The 21257-nt window shown below is 41.0% G+C and overlaps 1 protein-coding gene across 1 annotated transcript in view; it reads right to left on the reverse strand.

Annotated features, from left to right (window-relative positions):
- Window positions 1-1818: 1818 nt before the first annotated feature.
- Window positions 1819-21257, reverse strand: part of DIRAS2 (DIRAS family GTPase 2) — a 36329-nt gene continuing 16890 nt past the window's right edge. The window contains exon 2 of the mRNA XM_005911533.3: window positions 1819-5687. Coding sequence (XP_005911595.1) covers window positions 5052-5651 — 600 coding nt within the window. The 5' untranslated portion in view covers window positions 5652-5687 and the 3' untranslated portion in view covers window positions 1819-5051. The remainder of the gene's footprint in view (window positions 5688-21257) is intronic.

A 21257-nucleotide genomic window follows, 5' to 3' on the forward strand; every position in this document is an offset into this window, starting at 1 on the left:
TGTGGGTATTAGATTCTGTTGCAGGAAAAAGGAGCACATGAGAATAGTCATGTCGCAGCTCTTGTAAGAGTTGAGTGAGTTTCTGGTGTGGGCTGCCAAATGAAGAAAGAACTCCAGAGCAAGCTATAGTAAAGTGGAAGCGAATTTAGACATATAAACACATTCCACAGACAGATGTGGATGTGGGCCATCTCAAGTGAGAGTGGCCCTGGGGTATGGGGGTGGTTAGTTTTTATGGGCTGCTAAGTCACTTCAGTCATGTCCGACTCTGTGCGACCCCATAGACAGCAGCCACCAGGCTCCTCCGTCCATGGGATTTTCCAGGCAAGAGTACTGGAGTGGGGTGCCATTGCCTTCTCCATTTTATGGGCTGGATAATGATATATGCTAACAAATGGGAGGAATAATCTAGCAATTTGGAAGAAGAGGTGAGGATTTCCAGGAATTGGACCACTTACTTTTTTATCTTTTTGATCAAACCCCGGGTCTCCTGCATTGCAGGTAGACTCTTTACCGTCTGAACCACTAGGCAATCCCATAATTAAATTTTGTTTTTCTGTTATTCTCATGTCCATTTAATTATTAGGCCAGCCAGAAGAACCTAGAAGTGTAGAAGAAAATTTTTCTTCTCCAACAGTAAGTTTCAAGACTCCTCCACACAGTTCCAGTGTGCAGCAACATTGGAGTATAAGTAGGTTACAGCCTTGCTACTCAGTGGCCAGAAGCATCCATATCACCTGAGAGCCTGTTAGAAATGCAGATTCTTAGGCCCCCACCCCAGCCTGCTGACTCAGACTCTGCAGAAGCACGTCTCAAGTGCTTTATTTGCACATGAAAGCTTGATAAGCACTCAATGGGATGCCCTTTAATGGGGCGTAATGGGGCCTGCCAGTTGTAATTATTTCTGTAAATGGAAAAATCCCTGAATAATGTAGCATTAATGACTTTGAGAGGGAAGCAGACGGCAGTACTCTGAGAGTCAGACTGGAGAATGCTGTTATAGACGCTTAAAGAAACTGAAAGGTTCTGGTTGATTGTTGTATCTGTATGGATTAATTTTCACAATGCTTACAGACCTTCCAAACAGTCATACATCGTCCAGGGATTTCATTTCGCTTGAAAGCTCGGTGTGTGACAAGACAGCTCCAAGTGCTTTGTGCTTATCGTTAATATAATTCTCAGGGCCACTCAGGCTGTGGATGTTAATGATTCCCAGTTTGCAGAAGCACAGAGTGGTTAAGAGCCTGCCCCCAGTCATCTAGCTATTCATTGGCTAAATGATGGTTCTGTTGTGTTGACAGCTATTGTCTTTCAAAATCAAAAGTAAGGTTTATTTCATAGTCAGTATTGCGAAGAAGAAGTAAGGACCAAGGATGTCAGACAGAAATTGTGCCCAGGAACAGCACTGGGCTTTTTATATCAACTCCACTTAATAGCCTGGCCTTTGAGAGGAGGCAAGAGTTTGGGGGAAACAAAATTAAAGAGGAGCTTTTCTTCACTTCACTAGGCCTATTCAAAGCCAAGGAGGGCCCTGCCTCAACTTCTTTCCTCTCACCTCACTCAGCTCAGAGCATCACATCAGCCCAGTGACAGGAACTAGTGGGGAAAATTCCTCAGCACACCGCGGGGCAGCTGCTGCTGCCAAGCCCAGACCTGCAGGGCCTGACAGTCTCCCATGTGGTCATCAGGTGCAAGAAAGCAACTGTTGAAGAACTAGGTCAAGATCATCACAGACGCGCAATGTCATGAAGAGTAAGAAATATCACCACCTTCCAGCTGTGTGTCAGAACCAAAGCTTTATTTTAATACGCCTATTGTTTTCAGAACATCACTGGCAACTAGAAACTCATATGCAAGAGTGATTTTTATAACTGTAGATAAAATAGATAATGGAATTGTAACAGTAAATACACCTTAAATATAAATATACACATTGCCATCCCACACGTATAAAAGTCATGCTTTGTAAATGCTCTGTCCTCACACTATCTTTGTGGGACACTGAATTTCAGGATGGATCTTCGAGGGTTTACATGTGTCCCATTAGTTATAGATACTTCCAGAGATCTTATGTAGGAGCAACACATTACAAATTTTGAAAAAAAAATTAAGTATCACAGAGCATTTTTTGAATATTTAATACTTTTGTTCTATAAAGAGTATTTCTTAAATATTACAAATGGTGAAACAAATATACTAGCTTACAGATATATACAATGTACTAATTTATACTTCAAAAAATGCAGGAAGAGAAATTATATATATATATTTTATATATATATATATAATTTTAGATCGAATGAACAATTCAATATTGCTCTTGAGTTGGTCTTGCTGTATTGCATGCATGCCTAGGGCACGCCCATGGCTTGTCACCAGATGGAAGAGGGATTGGCAGGGACAGAATGGGACCCATGGAGCCCCAAGCTTATTCCCAGAGAGCCATCTTTTAAGCAATACTTTGAGTTTTGTAACTTACTGAGGTGAGGTCAAAATCTGTTGTGTCCATACACAAGGTAGGATGTGTCCTCAAGAATCACAACTACTTATTCGAGGATGGGGCCACATAAATGCTAAAAACATCTGATTCAGTGGAACTAACTCCTCGAGCCCTGAGTGTCAGTTGGAGAGCTTTGAAAAGATTATTTTGAGATAATCATCTATACCCTCAGTGCAGTTCATAAAAAATGATCTCAGAACAAAGACCCATGATTGAGGCATCAATAGCCTTCCAGTAAACTCACAGGCAAAATACAAAGGAACAAAATGTGTCCTGAATGACATCAGATTTTCAATAATTATAAGCTTCTCACATTGATAAAATTGTAAACACTGAAAAATGTAGACATTGCCTTGAGAGGGCTAAATGAATTTCTAACTTGGATCAGGAGTAATGTGGCAGTCATGGGGAGCCTGCAAACTGGGAGCCTTGTGGACAGCTCATGGCAGACATCACATTTGACCATTAGCTTAACCCACCTAAGATCTCTACAGTTCATTTTGGCCATGAAGTCCCATTTCTTCTTCCACTTAACCCAAATCTAAATTACAAATGGATGGCATCTCTCTGAGAATGGAAATAGAACAAAAAATATATATATAGGGATAAGTTGAAAAGCAAATGTTCTAGAAAATTCAGCAATGAGATCTCACTGTGAAGGCTGTGCAACACTCACTTGGAACAGAAGGAGCCCAGCAGAGGGTGTGGCTGTTAGGACTTGGAGAGGGACTTGGTTCTGGACCAGGAGTTCTGGGTTTCCCTGATCCCCACTGGTGGCCAGGCCAGCCATCTCTACCCTCCCTGCCCAAGTTCTATTCTAGGAGGCCAGAGTGGTGGGCAGACTATCAAGCCAATGGCTTGCAAAGTGCCTCCCACACACAAAATACATCACAGAGATGAGTTATTAGCAGAGCAGAAGGGATGAGGGGAAGGCAAGAAAATCAAACCAAAAGGGGGAATTTAGGATCTGTTGAGAGCATAGAGCTGCCCAGAAGTGGCCACATCAGGAGGGGCAGGGAAAACACAGAAAGTACAGGAGAGAGTGGTGTCCATAAAGGTCCTGAACTTGACCACTCAGTACCAGCTAGCACTGCTGCCCAGCAGCCTGGAAGCATCCCTGTACTCTGCCTGCCAGGCAGGCAACAGGAAGGTGTTCTGCAAGGGAACATTCCAGAGGAAGCCAGAGTGGGATGCAGACTGGAACCAAGAGGAAAACTTATAGGCTCTGTCAGTGGGAACTTTCAGGAAGCAGCTCCAAAGCAGCCTTGATGCCAGCAGAAGAATTAGCTGAGTAGTCTGTGCTCTGCCCATGACAGAGGCCTGCCCGACCTGTCTCCAGCCAGCATGCAGCAACCAGCAGTGGTTTAAGGATGCACATGAGATTTATTCCAGAGTGAACCCAGCATAGGCCAGCTCTTAGAAGACATTTCTAAAGGAACGTGCACCATAATTGATTACTTGAACTGATTTTCCAGGAATATACTTGTTAGAGATAATAATCAAAAACACAGCAAACAACTTCTGTCTCAAAGTATTTCATTAAGGTGCAAAATATGGCACAGACGTGTCTACGTCTGTTAGAAAATGGATGTGCTTCTGGTCTTCAGAGGGCCTTTATTGGCTGTTACTCAGTTGGAGATAGAGCGAGTTATTGAAAAAAAAGATCATGTTGGAGGACAAAAAATGTCTAAAAAATAGCTACTTTGATTGCTTTTATTTAAAATCTAAGGGCTGTAAGAGTTATACCCCTCATGGGTCAAAGGAAGGAAACTTCACGTTTCTAAAACTCTCAAAATATAACACACAAAAATATTATTGTGATGTTTCAGTATTGTCACAATATCCTCACACAAACGTTTCAAATGGAAATTGAATTTTTGACAGAGTGGCATACTCTTAGTGAATTCACCACTGTATGTGAAAAGAAATACTCTAAAAGGTTAAAATGATACCTGCTAATAACTAGGCTAGTGAGGACATCCCCTCAGAGTGGCAAGGCTCACAGGTCAGCTGTATTACATTTAATTCAGTTAAAGAACCATAGAAGGGAACAGCTTTGGCCTGGTCTTCTCACCTCCTCCTGCCCCTCCCATCCCCCAGGGATGTCACTGGCTTCGGAGCAGAGGGGACGCCTGGTCTTGGGGGTTGGTGCCTGCAGCTCTGGGTTAATGTGTATAAATGCTCTCATATGTATCCAGATGGTACCTCCTGCTATCAGCAAAGCACATTCTCCTTCTGCCAGCACGAGCCTTCCTGCCTCCTGAGGGCCAAGGATGCCTCCAAAAATGGCTGATGTCCCTTGGGTTTCCTGCGATGCCAAGCGTGTTGGTTTTCATTTTAAGCATCTGTCAGATTCCCTGATTCTGGAGAGGGGGTGCTTATCGGTGGTGGTGTGAAATGCCCTCTGAGGACAGTTGGGCACATCTCAGTCAAAATGCAATATTTAACATGTGGGCGTCTGACATGCTACCCTGACGACTGCGGGTGTCACGTGGGAGGGGGAGGGGCAAAGAGGGGGGACACACAACCGTTGCTCCCACGGGAGGGTGGTTCACATGACCACGCACTTGCCCTTGAGCTTCTCTTTCCTTTTCTGCTGCTTGCTCTTTTTCCCGTCGATCTGGAGGCTCACGGTCCTGCGCTTCTCCAGGTTGAGCAGCTCCTGGAAGAGCTCCTTCACGTTGAGGTTGAGCTTGGCCGAGGTCTCCATGAAGGCGCACTTCCACTTGCGAGCCAGCACCTCGGCCTCACTGCTCTCCACTTCGCGGTTCGGGCTCTCGTCACACTTGTTCCCCACCAGCATGATGGGGATGCTCTCCACGTCCCCTTTGATCTCGCAGATTTGCTCATAGATGGGCTTGAGCTCCTCCAGAGACTGCCGGCTGGTGATGGAGTAAACCAGGATGAAAGCATGCCCTTTGGAGATGGAAAGCCGCTGCATGGCCGGGAACTGGTGACTGCCCGTGGTGTCCGTGATCTGCAGGGTGCAGATGCTCTTGTCACAGCTGATGACCTGCCGGTACGTGTCTTCCACAGTGGGGATGTAGCTCTCCCGAAACGTGCCTTTCACAAACCGCAAGACAAGAGAGCTCTTGCCAACACCACCTGCGCCGAACACGGCCACCCGGTAATCATTGCTTTGCTCCGGCATGTTGTTTGCAGGCTCCAACGATTAACTAGGAAGCACCTACCAAAGGAACCAGATGTTTGAGAGAATTAGTAAAAGAAAACCTAGGAAAAGACTGCTTTACCATTTCTTGATAGCTTAAAGAAAAAAAAAATTAAGTGGTATTATTTGCTTTCACTTTTCCTACATAACAATTCAAATTTCATTTTAAAATTCTCTAATTCTAAATCCAATTGTAGATAACCCTCAGTTTTCAACAGGGCTGTTGATCTACTGAGTGGCTACCTGAAGTCAGTCTGTTCCTCCTTATTGGACCATGGTTCTGAGCAGCTTTGCTCTCAAATCACCCAGCACCCAGGGAAAAGATGCAAAGTCAGTCCAAGGGAGAAAGAATCCAGGAAAGGTAATGGGGAGTTGGAAACTAGTCAGTCCTCAACACACACACACACACACAATCACAGCAGATCTTTACTGTTTAACCTAAAATGCTGCTGCTGCTAAGTCGATTCAGTTGTGTCCAACTCTGTGCGACCCCATAGACGGCAGCCCACCAGGCTCCCCTGTCCCTGGGATTCTCCAGGCAAGAACACTGGAGTGGGTTGCCATTTCCTTCTCCAATGCATGAAAGTGAAAAGTGAAAGTGAAGTCGCTCAGTCGTGTCTGACCCTCAGCGACCCCATGGACTGCAGCCTTCCAGGCTCCTCCATCCATGGGATTTTCCAGGCAAGAGTATTGGAGTGGGGTGCCACTGCCTTCTCCAACCTAAAGTGCTATGAACATTCAATATACCGGTCATAATACATAATTTTTACAAGTACAGAGAGGGAGTTAAAGGGGAGCAGAATGCAATTAATATTTACACAATGTTTATATTAACTCATGAAATCCTCACCACCCTGCAGAACTGGTGTCATTATCCCCTGCAAAATGAAGAACCTGAAAACACAAAAAGAATAGGATCATGGCATCTGGTCCCATCACTTCATGGCAAATAGATGGGGAAACAGTGGAAACAGTGTCAGACTTTATTTTGGGGGGCTCCAAAATCACTGCAGATGGTGACTGCAGCCATGAAATTAAAAGATGCTCATTCCTTGCAAGGAAAGTTATGACCAATCTAGATAGCATAGTCAAAAGCAGAGACATTACTTTGCCAACAAAGGTCCATCTAGTAAAGGCTATGGTTTTTCCAGTGGTCATGTATGGATGTAAGAGTTGGACTGTGAAGAAAGCTGAGCGCCAAAGAATGGATGTTTTTGAACTGGGGTGTTGGAGAAGACTCTTGAGAGTCCCTTGGACTGCAAGGAGATCCAACCAGTCCATTCTAAAGGAGATCAGTCTTGGGTGTTCATTGGAAGGACTGATGCTAAAGCTGAAACTCCAATACTTTGGCTACCTCATACGAAGAGTTGACTCATTGGAAAAGACTCTGATACTGGGAGGGATTGGGGGCAGGAGAAGAAGGGGATGACAGAGGATGAGATGGCTGGATGGCATCACCAACTTGATGGACATGAGTTTGGGTGAACTCCGGGAGTTGGTGATGGATAGGGAAGCCTAGCGTGCTGTGATTCATGGGGTTGCAGAGAGTCGGACACAACTGAGTGACTGAACTGAACTGAATGTCCCTGACTTCACACAGCCAGTGAGATGAGCTGTTGCTCAATTGCTCAGTTGTGTCCAACTCTTTGTGACACCATGGACTGCAGCATGCCAGGCTTCCTTGTCCTTCACCTCCCAGAGCTTGCTCACACTCATATCCATTGAGTCAGTGATGTCATCTATCCATCTCATCCTCTACCACCCCCTTCTCTTCCTGCCCTCAATCTTTCCCAGCATCAGGGTCTTTTCTAAGTGAAGTGAGACCAGGATGCAAACTGATGTGTCTCTGTCCCACAGGCTGCTGGAGTCACAGAGGGCCTGAGTGTGAACTCTCATTAAGCACCAAGTATTGACAATTCCAATCCCAAAGAAAGGCAACGCCAAAGAATGCTCAAACTACTGCACAATTGCACTCATCGCACACTCTAGTAAGGTAATGCTCAAAATTCTCCAAGCCAGGCTTCAGCAATATGTGAACCGTGAACTTCCTGATGTTCAAGCTGGTTTTAGAAAAGGCAGAGGAACCAGAGATCAAATTGCCAACATCCACTGGATCATGGAAAAAGCAAGAGAGTTCCAGAAAAACATCTATTTCTGCTTTACTGACTATGCCAAAGCCTTTTACTGTGTGGATCACAATAAACTGTGGAAAATTCTGAAAGAGAGGGGAATACCAGAACACCTGATCTGCCTCTTGAGAAACCTATATGCAGGTCAGGAAGCAACAGTTAGAACTGGACATGGAACAACAGACTGGTTCCAAATAGGAAAAGGAGATTGTCAAGGCTGTATATTGTAACCCTGTTTATTTAACTTATATGCAGAGTACATCATGAGAAACTCTGGACTGGAAGAAACACAAACTGGAATCAAGATTGCCGGGAGAAATATCAATAACCTCAGATATGCAGATGACACCACCCTTATGGCAGAAAGTGAAGAGGAACTAAAAAGCCTCTTGATGAAAGTGAAAGTGGAGAGTGAAAAAGTTGGCTTAAAGCTCAACATTGAGAAAACGAAGATCATGGCATCCAGTCCCACCACTTCATGGGAAATAGATGGGGAAACAGTGGAAACAGGGTCAGACTTTATTTTTCTGGGCTCCAAAATCACTGCAGATGTTGAGTGCAGCCATGAAATTAAAAGACGCTTACTCCTTGGAAGGAAAGTTATGACCAACCTAGATAGCATATTGAAAAGCAGAGACATTACTTTGCCAACAAAGGTTCGTCTAGTCAAGGCTATGGTTTTTCCAGTGGTCATGTATGGATGTGAGAGTTGGACTGTGAAGAAGGCTGAGCTCGGAAGAATTGATGCTTTTGAACTGGGGTGTTGGAGAAGACTCTTGAGAGTCCCTTGGACTGCAAGGAGATCCAACCAGTCCATTCTGAAGGAGATCAGCCCTGGGATTTCTTTGGAAGGAATGATGCTAAAGCTGGAACTCCAGTACTTTGGCCACCTCATGCGAAGAGTTGACTCATTGGAAAAGACTCTGATGCTGGGAGGGACTGGGGCAGGAGGAGAAGAGGACGCCAGAGGATGAGATGGCTGGATGGCATCACTGACTCGATGGACGTGAGTTTGGGTGAACTCCGGGAGTTGGTGATGGACAGGGAGGCCTGGCGTGCTGTGATTCATGGCGTTGCAAAGAGTCGGACATGACTGATCGACTGATCTGATCTGATCTGATTGACAATTAACTAAGAAGCTTGGAGCGGTTCTTTCATTCATCACAATTAAAATGATTATAGATGCTTTATTTTTAAGAATGATAAGAAGTGTTACTAAGATAATAGTATAAACCACTATTAATGGTCATAAAATGGAGTAGAATGGGGTTTCCCTTCAATACAAATACCACCTCTTTCCTGACATATAGATTATTAAATATCTTTCATATTGCCCCTTTTTTGGTAAGAAAGGATACAAAAACATCCAAAAAATAGAGAATCAAGCAATATCCAACATTTTTAAAATGAAGTAGACAAGTAATATGGTAATGTGAAATATGGAACCCATTTTCTCTAGGCAACATTTGCTTTCACTTTTCACTTTCACTTTTTTTGGAGTAACTGAGGGACAATAATAAAAGGCACTCCTCAAAATCATTTTCAGAGACCAGTAAAAATTAGATATAATTAGCCATGGAAGAAAATGGGTATGTGCAGCGAATGTCTACTGGCAGACAAATCAGGTCAAAGCCCAGGACAGTGATATCTCATCTCATGATTTCTTTCTGAGTTCACTATGTACACTGGCCAGCAAATATGCTCAATTAAATACTCAGCTGTTCTCGTATGCGCTTTGGAACCCCTAACCTATCGAGAAGGCAATGGCACCCCACTCCAGTACTCTTGCCTGGAGAATCCCATGGATGGAGGAGCCTGGTGGGCTGCAGTCCATGGGGTCGTGAAGAGTCGGAGACGACTGAGAAACTTCACTTTCACTTTTCAGTTTCATGCATTGGAGGAGGAAATGGCAACCCACTCCAGTGTTCTTGCCTGGAGAATCCCAGGGACGGGGGAGCCTGGTGGGCTGCCGTCTATGGGGTCGCACAGAGTCGGACACGACTCAAGTGACTTAGCAGCAGCAGCAGCAACCTATCGAGAAACTTGAAGAAGCATTTATATACATATATATGCACACAAACAACTGAATCTCTTTGCTGTACACCTGAAACTAACATAGCATTGTAAATTAACTGTACTTCGAGTTACATGGTTACATGTTACATGGTTAGTTACATTGTTACAACTTTTTAAGAAAAGAACAAAGTGAACCCAGAGAAAGAAAAAAGAAAGATTAGAGTAGAAATTAATAAAGAATAGAAAACTAATAGAAAATAATTAATGGAACCAAAATTTGGTTTTTTGAAAATATCAACAATAATAATATTTGCATTAGATTGAAGAAAAAAAGACTCAAATTATTGAAATCACGAATGAAAGAAAAAACACTACAGATCTTATAGAAATAAAGGTTATAAGGGTATGACCAACTCCAAGATGACATGTTAGATAACTACGATGAAACAGATGCAAACTACTCAAGCCGACTCAAGAAGAAATACCAAATCTGAATAGAACTGTAATGGGATAATAATCAAAATATTATTTACAAAGAAAATGCCCAGGTCCAGATAGCTTCACTGGTGAATTCCAGGGAAGATCCCCTGAAGGAGGAAATGGCACCCCACTTCAGTATTCCTGCTGAGAGAATCTTACGGACAAAGGAGCCTGGTGGGCTACAGTCCATAGCGTTGCAAAGAGTCCAACATGACTGAGCATCTGAGTACATACACATATATACGTAAACATATATATGTGTACATATGTGTGTAATATATATGTATATATAACATAACAGAATATATCAATGAAAGACAAAATCCACAATACCTCAGTAGATACAAAAAATTGACAACATTCAGCACTCAATTATGTTAAAATAAAAACAGTTGAAAGAAAAAGTATAGTCACTGAATCGTGTCTGACTCTGTGACCCCATGGACTATAGTCTCTGTCCATGGAATTCTCTAGGCAAGAATACTGGAGTGGATTGCCATTTCCTTCTCCAGGGGATCTTCCTGACTCAGGGGTGGAATCTGGGTCTCACCCATTGCAAGCAGATTCTTTACCTTAAGCCAGCAATAAAAGTGAACTTCCTCAACCAGATAATGGGCATATAATGAACAATACCAAACTAACACAATACTTCATGGTAAAAGACTGAATGACTTCTCACTAAGATCCAGAAAAAGAGTATTCACTTTTATAGTTTCTACTCAACATGTTACTAGAGGTTTTAACCATAATTAGGCAAGAAAATGAAATAAAAGGCATTTAGACTGGGAAGGAATGAAGCAAAACTATCTCTATTGCAGGTGGCATAACTTGGTATTGCTAAGTCGATTCAGTCGTGTTCGACTCTGTGTGACCCCAGAGACGGCAGCCCACCAGGCTCCCCTGTCCCTGGGATTCTCCAGGCAAGAACACTGGAGTGGGTTGCCATTTCCTTCTCCAATGCATGAAAGTGAAAAGTGAAAGGGAAGTCGCTCAGTTGTGTCCGACTCCTAGCAACCCCATGGACTGCAGCCTACTAGGCTCCTCCATCCATGGGATTTTCCAGGCAAGAGTACTGGAGTGGGGTGCCATTGCCTTCTCCGTAACTTTGTATCAATAGATAGGAAATCCTAGGGAATCCACTAAAAACTGTTAGAACTAATAAATTAGATCAACGTTTTCAGAATACAACACCATTTAAAAATAAACTATTTCCACATACTTGAACAATCTAAAATGAAGAAACCAATTCCATTTACAATATCATCAACAAGTATAAGATACTTGGGAATACCTTTAACAGAGAAGTAAAAGTACACCTCTGAAAATTATAAAATACTGTTGAAAGGAACTGAAGACCTACATTTTTGGAAAGATACACACGTTTATGTATCAGAGGACAATGTTGTTAAAACAGCAATAGTCCCTTGAATCATCTACAAATTCAGTGCAATCCTTTAGAAAATCCCAACTGACGACATAAATTGACAAGCTGATCCCAGTATCCACAGGAAAATTGAAGAGACCCAGAATACTGAACCAATGGTAACTGAAGAAAAAAAGAAGTTGGAGGACACACACTGTTTGATTTCAAACTTATTACAAAGCTACAATAATCAAGACAGTGTGATATTGCACAGGGCAGCAAACAGATGAATGAAAAACTTCAGAGTCAAGAAATAAATTCTGACTTTTACAGTCAAATTATTTTTGACAAGGATATCAAGATAATTCAAGAAAGAATATCTTTTCAACAAATGGTGCTGGTACAACTGATATTCATATGAAAAAGAAAGAAGCCTCCCTTATACCATATACAAAAATTAACTCAAAATGGATTGAAGACCTAAATGTAAGCCCCAAAACTAAAAAAATCCTAAAAGAAAATACAGGCATAAGTTTATGATCTTTGATTTGGCATTGATTTCTTAGTAGTGATCCCAAAAACATGAACAAGATTAAAAAATAGGTAAATTTTATTTCATCAAAATCAAAGTCTGTTTATTAAATAACACTATTAAGAAAGTGTAAGGCAACCCACAGAAAGGGAGAAAATTTCTACAAATCATATATCTGACAAGTGATTAATTCCAGAATATATAATAAATTCCTGGCATTCAATAACAACAGATCAGATCAGTCGCTCAGTAGTGTCCGACTCTTTGTGACCCCATGGACTGCAGCATGCTAGGATTCCTTGTCCTTCACTATCTCCCTGAGTTTGCTTAAATGCCTGTCCACTGAGTCAGTGATATACCTAAACACCTCACCCTCTCTCATCCTCTTCTCTTCAATTTTTCCCAGCATCAAGGTCTTTACCATTGAGTTGGCTCTGACTCTTTGCATCAGATGGCTGAAGTATTCAGATGGCTTCAGCTTCAGCATCAGTCCTTTCAATGAATATTCAGGGTTGATTTCCTTTAGGATTGACTGATTTGATCTCCTTGCTATCCAAGAGGCCTCTCAAGAGTCTTCTCCAGAACCAGTTTGAAAACATCAATTCTTCAGCACTCAGCCTTCTTTATGGTCCAACTCTCACATCTGTACATGACTACTGGAAAAACTATAGCTTTGACTATCTGGACCTTTGATGGTAAAGTGATTGTCTCTGCTTTTTAATACACTATCTAGGTTTGTCAAAGCTTACCTTCCAAGGACCAAGTGTCTTTTAATTTCATGTCTTCAGTCAAATCCACAGTGATTTTGGAGCCCAAGAAAATAAAATCTGTCACTGCTTCCACATTTGCCCCTTCTGTTTGCCATGAAGTGATGGGAAATGCAAATCAAAACCACAAGGTAAAGCAGTTCACAGACACTTGGAAGACTTTAACAAAATTCAAAATTAAAAACAAAACAAAACAGAAAATAGCAAATGTTGACAATGCTGTAGGGAAACTGGAACCACTGTGCTTTGCTGATCTGAATGTAAACTAGTATAGCTGCTTTGGAAAGCAATCCATCACTTCCTTAAAAAAGTAAACAGAATTACCATAAGACCCAGTGATTTCCCTAATCCTACACCCATGAGAAATGAAAACACAGCCACACAAATAATTGTATGTGAATGTTCTTAGCAACACTACTCATAGTAGTCAAAAAGCAGGAGAATATCCAAATGGTCACCATCTAATTAAAGCATAAGTAAAAATATGGTATATCCATACAATGAAGTATTATTTAGCAATAAAATGATATGAAGTATTGAAAGGTGATCTAGCAAGGATGAACCTTGAAAACATGATGCTAAATGAAAGAAGCCAATGACAAAAGACCACACATATTGTCTATTTATATGAAATATGCAGAATTGCAGATCTATAGACACAGAAAGGATATTTGTAATTGCCTAGGGATGGAGTGAAGTGGATATTGGGGAAAACTGGGAAGTGACTGGACAGAGTTTCCTTTTCAGTGATGAAGTGTTTTAAAACTTGCTGTAGCAATGATTGGACAACCCTGTGAATATACTAAAAACTACTAAGTTGCATACTTCAGTTGGATGAATTATATCTCAACAATGCTATCATTTTAAAAAAGACTGCATAGGATAACACTCCACTGTATATGATGATATTGTCTACTGATTCAGTGAACATTCTAAAGTTAATAGGCTCAGCTTTATTTGTAACAGCCAGATGATGGAAACAACACACATCTTCACAGTAGAAATGACAAGCAAAGAATGGAATATTCATACCATAAAAAGCAATATACTGAATTACTTTATCCATACAATAAGAAAAAGCTATGAAAAGAACAAAGAATAATACATGCAACAACACAGTCGAATCTGACAGTTGAGCTCTGCTAAGCAGCCTGCTGAGCACTAGAGATGTTGCATATTTTCATTGGGCAGTGGTTACAAAGGTGTTAACACCATTTATAAGATGGTTATATGATTATTCTGAATGATTTCATTCTTTTAAATTTATCACAGCGGGAGTTCCTTGGTGGTTCAGTGGTTATGACTTCGCCTTCTAATGGAGGGGGTGCAGGTTTGATCCTTGGTCAGGAAGTTAAGATCCTACATGCCTCATGGCCAAAAAGCCAAAAGATGTGGATACTGAATAATATTACACAAACTGAGAAGGAACTTTGAGATTAAGAAATGAAGCAGGCAACTCCATGAAGTACAATTATGAAGTTTATTGAAGGTAACTTACATATGGGTTGGATGAGGCAGATGGCAATCCAGAAGCATTCATAGCAGCACTCCACCCTGTTGAAAGGGCTACAGGGGAGTTTAAAGGGGCCAATGTGAAATATAGATTCTGATGACCAAGTGAGAAGCATGTATGCACCCATTGGGAACCAATGGTTTTTCCTCCTGGAGGTTGGTTGGTGTGTCTGTAGGGGGTTGCGGAGGCGGGGGGTGTCTCATGACCATCTGTGCCAGCAAAGGCATTCATTCCACTTTTCATGTCAGGTGAAGGCTAGTGTAAAAGTTGATAGGAAACATATTCAACTTGTGAGTATTCCTTGTGAGTTAGGCAGAAGGGTCAGGAAGATTACCTGGAGAAGGGCATGGCTACCCACTGCAAGATTCTTGCCTGGAGAATCCCATGTACAGAGGAGCCTGGTAGGCTACAGTCCACGGGGTCACAGAGTCGGACACGACTGAGCAGCTCGCACTTTCACTTTCAGTTATACAGAGAAGGAAAGGGGTAGGACTGAGAACTATGACGGAGCTGCCAACAAGGACTCAGTGTGGTTCAGCCACACAGAAGGAGATGAAGACCAGCAAAGTTTCAGGTAAGTGGTGTAGGGGAGCGAAAGTCACTCTGCAGTGGACAGGAGAGTAATGGGAATTGATGAGCTGGTTGGAAAGAAAAGAAGTACAGATTCTATTTAAGGAAATTCAGGGATTAAGGAAAGGAGAGGGATAATTGGCAAAGGCTAAGATAAGGGTTAGACAAGTGCGGAAGAATATCTACATAGGTCTGCTTCTGGGTGTCCGATGGAACAAATCTGAAAGAAAACAGGAGCCAATGGGATTCAGAATGCACACACAGCAAGTTATTCTTCAAGGAGAGAAAGAAGGGCAGGTGACGGCAGAGGAAGCCCCAATTAAACCTGACAGGCCATTCCCAACTGCTCCTGTTATCTCAGCTTAAAAACTTTAAAAACAAACAAATGAAAAATAATATAATGCATGTACTTGGTTAAAGAAAAATTAAAATATTATAAAATACTCTTATCTACTCCTAGACCCCTTCCTTCAGCAGCTCTAGTCTCTAAGAGTGGAAGCTCAATTATTTCCTGGTGTTCACCTTTAAATTTTAAATAATGCATTCATTGCTTGAATAATACATCTTAATGTCCTGAGTTACTGATTTTTGGACCATCTCTCTCTCTCTCTGTCTGTAAAATTAGCACTATTATCTTCCTCCATTGCCTAATTGTATCACTTATGCTCTATTTTTAAAGCAAATATCAGTATTTAAATTTTCCAGTTATAATATTTATAATTTGTTCCAAAACTTATATTGTCTTCTGTGGTTCTTCTGCAGGTTGTTTCTAAATGCTATTAATAAACAGCATTAAAAGGACTTTGTAAAGATTTTTTACTGAGGAAGTAGACAAAATTGGACCCACTGAGAGAGAAAGGTCATTTTCACCAAACTGCTGATTGCATAATTTTCTGTGTCAGAAACACTGGGGTCTTACTTTTCCAGCTTTTTGTCTGTTTTTTGCCTAAATATTAATAATATAATTTTTGTATTTCAATTGATCATCTTAGGATTTATTTTATACTTCAGTATAAACATTACTGATAATTTCTTTTAGATGACATTAAAATTTCTGAGCTCACAGTCTTTCACTTGATTGATAGAATCCTGCAGCCAAATTAAGTTCAAATTCTTTTTTCTTTTCAGACTTTAAAAATCATTTAACTTTATCATCCAGGGTTACTGACACAAAATTCAAAGCCAGTATGATATTCTTTCCTTTGTAGGAAAGTTGTGTTTTCCCCTTCTCTTGGCAGGGTTAGGGTATTCTCTTTATTCTGGGAGTTATGACATTTCAGGATATATCTAGAACTGCTTCTTAATTGTGGTGCCTTTTTCCAGGGGCGGGGGGGGGGGTTGGAGGGGGCTGGTGTGCAGCATGTTGCTGGTTAAAAACTTAACCCTTTATGCAACTTGGGAAATTTTTCATTTGCTTTTTAAAATTACATCATCTTAATCCTTCTATCTTTTTTCTCTTTCTGAAACTTCTGTTAGATGATGAACCAAGTATACCTGTTCTTGATTTCTCTAAAATCTTTTCATTTATGTTGTAAATAAACTTTCTTGTACTCTGATTTTTTTCTTTCTCAAAGAAGCATTTTGTTATCAGGAAAGGTGATACCAGGCAGAATTTCAGTAAGACTATTAATTGAGATTTGTTGCTATTGTTCTTATCTGAAATTGCAGCCATGAAATTAAAAGATGCTTACTCCTTGGAAGGAAAGTTATGACCAACCTAGATAGCATATTAAAAAGCAGAGACATTACTGTGGCAACAAAGGTCCATCTAGTCAAGGCTATGGTTTTTCCAGTGGTCATGTATGGATGTGAGAGGTGGACTATAAAGAAAGCTGAGCACAGAAGAATTGATGCTTTTGAACTGTGGTGTTGGAGACGACTCTTGAGAGTCCCTTGGACTGCAAGGAGATCCAACCAGTCCATCCTAAAGGAGATCAGTCCTGGGTGTTCCTTGAAAGGACTGATGTTGAAGCTGAAAATTCCAATATTTTGGCCACCTGATGCAGAGAGCTGACTCATTTGAAAAGACCCTGATGCTGAGAAGGATTGAGGGCAGGAGGAGAAGGGGATGACAGAGGATGAGATGGTTGGATGGCATCTCCGACTTAATGGACATGGGTTTGGGTGGACTCTGGGAGTTGGTGATGGACAGGGAGGCCTGGTGTGCTGCAGTTCATGGGGTCACAAAGAGTCAGACACGACTGAGCAACTGAACTGAACTGAGATACTTCTGGTTCCGTTTCTTCACTGTGGTCCTTCTCTTTCACATGGTTGGTTTCACCAAATGTCTATTGGTCTCTTGTTGGCCACTGATATACAGAAGAATCATACTGGCTGGAGAGGCAGCTAGACTGGGTTCTCTTGATGCACAGATCTGTTCACCAGCAGCCTAGTCCCTGAATAGGAAGGCTATCTGGCATGACTTTACAGACAACCTTCAGCTTTTCTTGAACTTTTTTAGACTAAACTATCTCTACCGTCTCTTATACTTCTAAAAAGCTTATACATAAACAGAAAATGAAGGAAAGAATCAAGAAAACAGGGTATCCTTTCCATTGCAAAGTGTCATAAAATATAAACATGTGTGTTTTATAATAAAAAAATTTTAATGGGACATTTTAAATACTGACAGTTAAGTTAGAGGTGCAAAATTTTGGTTTATAAGAAATACATATTTGGTCTTTATCTATAGTTCTTAGCTCACAGCTTCCCAAACTCTTGAAATTTCCTGAGAGGTAAGAGCAGTGAGGGCATCTTTTATTACAGTATTTGGCCTATTGTCCTTAGTTCCTAAAAACATTTCAGAACCATAAAGATGTAATGAGTGTTTTATTATTCATAAAAAGCCCCTTTCCATCAACTGGGTTGATGCTAATAAGGTGACTTTTGGAAAAGACCTAAGACTAGAGTTTGGTTGCCAGGATAATTAAACAACCAGGAACAGAGGGATGGAAATTTCAGCCCCACCTCACATCTCTAGGAAGGAGAAAGGAAAGAGTAGGGGAAGCCTGTAGGTTGAATCAATCGCAAATAGCCAACTATTTAATCAATCACACCTCTGTAATGAAGGCTCTGCAAAAACTCAAAAGGACGGGATTAGGAGAGCTTCCAGGTTGGTTAACACATGGAGCCATGGGGAGAACTGTGAACCCAGAGAGGAAATGAAACCTTCGTGCCCTTTCCCCATATTTCCCTAGACAGCTTTTTTATCTGGCTGTTCCTTTTATCATAAACCAGTAACCTAGTCCGTAAAACATTTTTCTGAGTTCTGGGAGCCACTCTAGCAGACTAAACAAACCTAAGGAGGGACTACTGGGAACCTCCAACTTATAACAAGTTAGTCAGAAGCACAGGTAATAACCTAGACTTGCAGTTGGCATCTGAAACAGAGGTCAGTCTTGTAGGTTATCCTGTAGAGTCTGATGCTCTCTATGGATGTGTCAGAACTGAGTCAAATGGTAGGACATCCACCTGGTATCTGGAGAATCACTGGACATGTGGGGAAACCTCCTCCACACTGTAACTGGGTGAAGAATTATCAGAGGCTTATCCGCAGCCTACAGAGTCCAGGACTGTAGGGAAAATACTGATTCCCTGAGTCACAAGAGGTGCCCATTCATGGATCCTTTGGAAGACATGTTAGATTCACGTGAATAAAATGTTAAAAAAAGAAGAAATATCTCATGTAAAACCACAATCTTTATCTACATTATACCCTGAATTAAGCCTGCTTCAAAAAAAACATATAATTGAATCCAGAGAAAAATCATAGATTACAAGAATTCAGCTGTCAGTATTTGGAAAAGCCAGACAATTTAGTGTACTATCCTGCCAAAAATGTCCCATTAACAGTCTGAGATCAAGGGCACCGGCATTTCTTAAAGTTTATACAGGCTGTCTCAGATCAATTTTTGCCTTGGTTTTCCAAAATGCTTTCTCCTTGAGTAGATATGTCTTTATTACAATATTTAAACTTTATTAACTTTAGGCAAATTTCATATTTAAAGTGGGTACTTAAGAGCTTATATTTAAAACTACTAGTAATAAAAAGTAAATGGGTCATTTAAGTAAAAGTAACTGGTTCCAAATAAGAAAAGGAGTACATCAAGGCTATATATTGTCACTCTGCTTATTTAACTTCTATGCAGAGTACATCATGAGAAGCGCTGGGCTGAAAGAAGCACAGACTGGAATCAAGATTGCTGGAAGAAATATCAATAACCTCAGATATGCAGATGACACCACTCTTATGGCAAAAAGTGAGAACTAAAGAGCCTCTTGATGAAAGTGAAAGAGGAGAGTGAAAAGTTGGCTTAGAGCTCAACATTCAGAAAACTAAGATCATGGCATCTGGTCCCATCAATTTATGGCAAATAGATGGAGAAACAGTGGAAACAGTGGCTGATTTTATTTTGGGGGGCTCCAAAATCACTGCAGATGGTGATTGCAGCCATGAAATTAAAAGACACTTACTCCATGGAATAAAAGCTATGACCAACCTAGACAGCATATTAAAAAGCAGAGACATTACTTTGCCAACAAAGGTCCGTCTAGTCAAGGCTATGGTTTTTCCAGTAGTCATGTACAGATGTGAGAGTTAGACTTTAAAGGAAGCTGAGTGCCGAAGAATTGATGCTTTTGAACTGTGGTGTTGGAGAAGACTCTTGAGAATCCCTTGGACTGCAAGGAGATCCAACCAGTCCATCCTAAAGGAGATCAGTCCTGGTTGTTCATTGGAATGACTGATGTTGAAGCTGAAACTCCAATACTTTGGCCACCTGATGCAGAGAGCCAACTCATTTGAAAAGACCCTGATACTGGGAAAGATTGAGGGCAGGAGGAGAAGGGAAAGACAGAGTATAAGATGGTAGGATGGCATCACCGACTCAATGAACATGAGTTTGGGTGGACTCTGGGAGTTGGTGATGGACAGGGAGGCCTGGCGTGCTGCAGTTCATGGGGCTGCAAAGAGTCGGAAACGACTCAGTGAATGAACTGAAGGATTGTTATTGATATTACAACATAAATAAGGATATCTTTAAGAAATTAACTATTCTCAATAGAGCATATATTCTCTAGGTAAGAGAGTGTACTTTTAACAATTTTTAGAATTTCAATTTAATTAAGAATTCATTTCATGTACCTTCTTAGCTGAACATAAAAAATGAAAGATTTGTTAGTGAGAAATAGCTGCCTGATCATAAAGAAGAGTTAAACATCCCTGGCTCACCTTTATCCAAAGATGTAGAATCCTTTTTGAGTAATCTTGTTTCCTAGTGTTGTGGAGACACCCACCATGGCAATATTTCTGCAGGTGCTAAAGCAGGTGACTCATTTGCACTCAGGTAATGGAGCTCCCATCCCATAATATGGGGTCAGGGTCGGTGGGGGAGGGGGGTTCCGTAGGCACTCATCACAAGACTTGTGATAACAGCAACAGTGAAATAAGTGGAGAAAAGTTGGGACATTTCTTGGAATGGAAAGGATAGAATAAATTATTCTTTAAGAGTTTTGTTACTGAGAGCCAAATAAGCCCACAGCTTAGGCACAGAAATAAGATTCACTGATGTCTGTCTAAAACTATTTCATTCAGGAAAAACATGATGGCTAGGAATCCAAACAGCCAAATAAAATGCGCTTAGTTACACTTTTCAGCCTGACTATGTTTGGGGAATTTTCAGCTTTAATGGCTTTTCCATGTGGGTAAGAGAAATAAAAAAGCACACCATGTGAATAAGAGATAGTACCATTGTCCTGGTCAAAGGATCAGTTACCAAATTTGATCCTGAATGACCAATGCAGTATGATAACCTTGCAGGGAAATTAACACCAAAAGATGAAGACAACTGGAGGGCAAAAACTCTGCCAGCAAGGAGAAGAAAGTGCTCAATATCAGGAGTGATGGCTTAAGGTGCTACTACATGTAGCCTGGCATCCTTCCTTCACTGTCCACTTACTGGAACATGGCTCTTTGTATATGTACTTGGTTAGGTAGATTTCTATTTTTAGTCAAATGAAAGTTTACAAAATTGGCAAGTGGATAAAAAAAAATTCCATCACACAATCATGAACTAGTTTATTACTCATGCTTTAGGTATTTTAGCTAAGAATCCATTGCCATCATGAAGACATACCTCTACATTTTCTTCTAAGAGTTTTGTATCTTTAGTTTTTATATTAAGGCCATTGCTCCATTTTGAGTTAATTTTTGAACATAG

Source organism: Bos mutus, chromosome 8 (assembly GCF_027580195.1).
Source record: "Bos mutus isolate GX-2022 chromosome 8, NWIPB_WYAK_1.1, whole genome shotgun sequence".
Classification (NCBI taxonomy): domain Eukaryota; kingdom Metazoa; phylum Chordata; class Mammalia; order Artiodactyla; family Bovidae; genus Bos; species Bos mutus.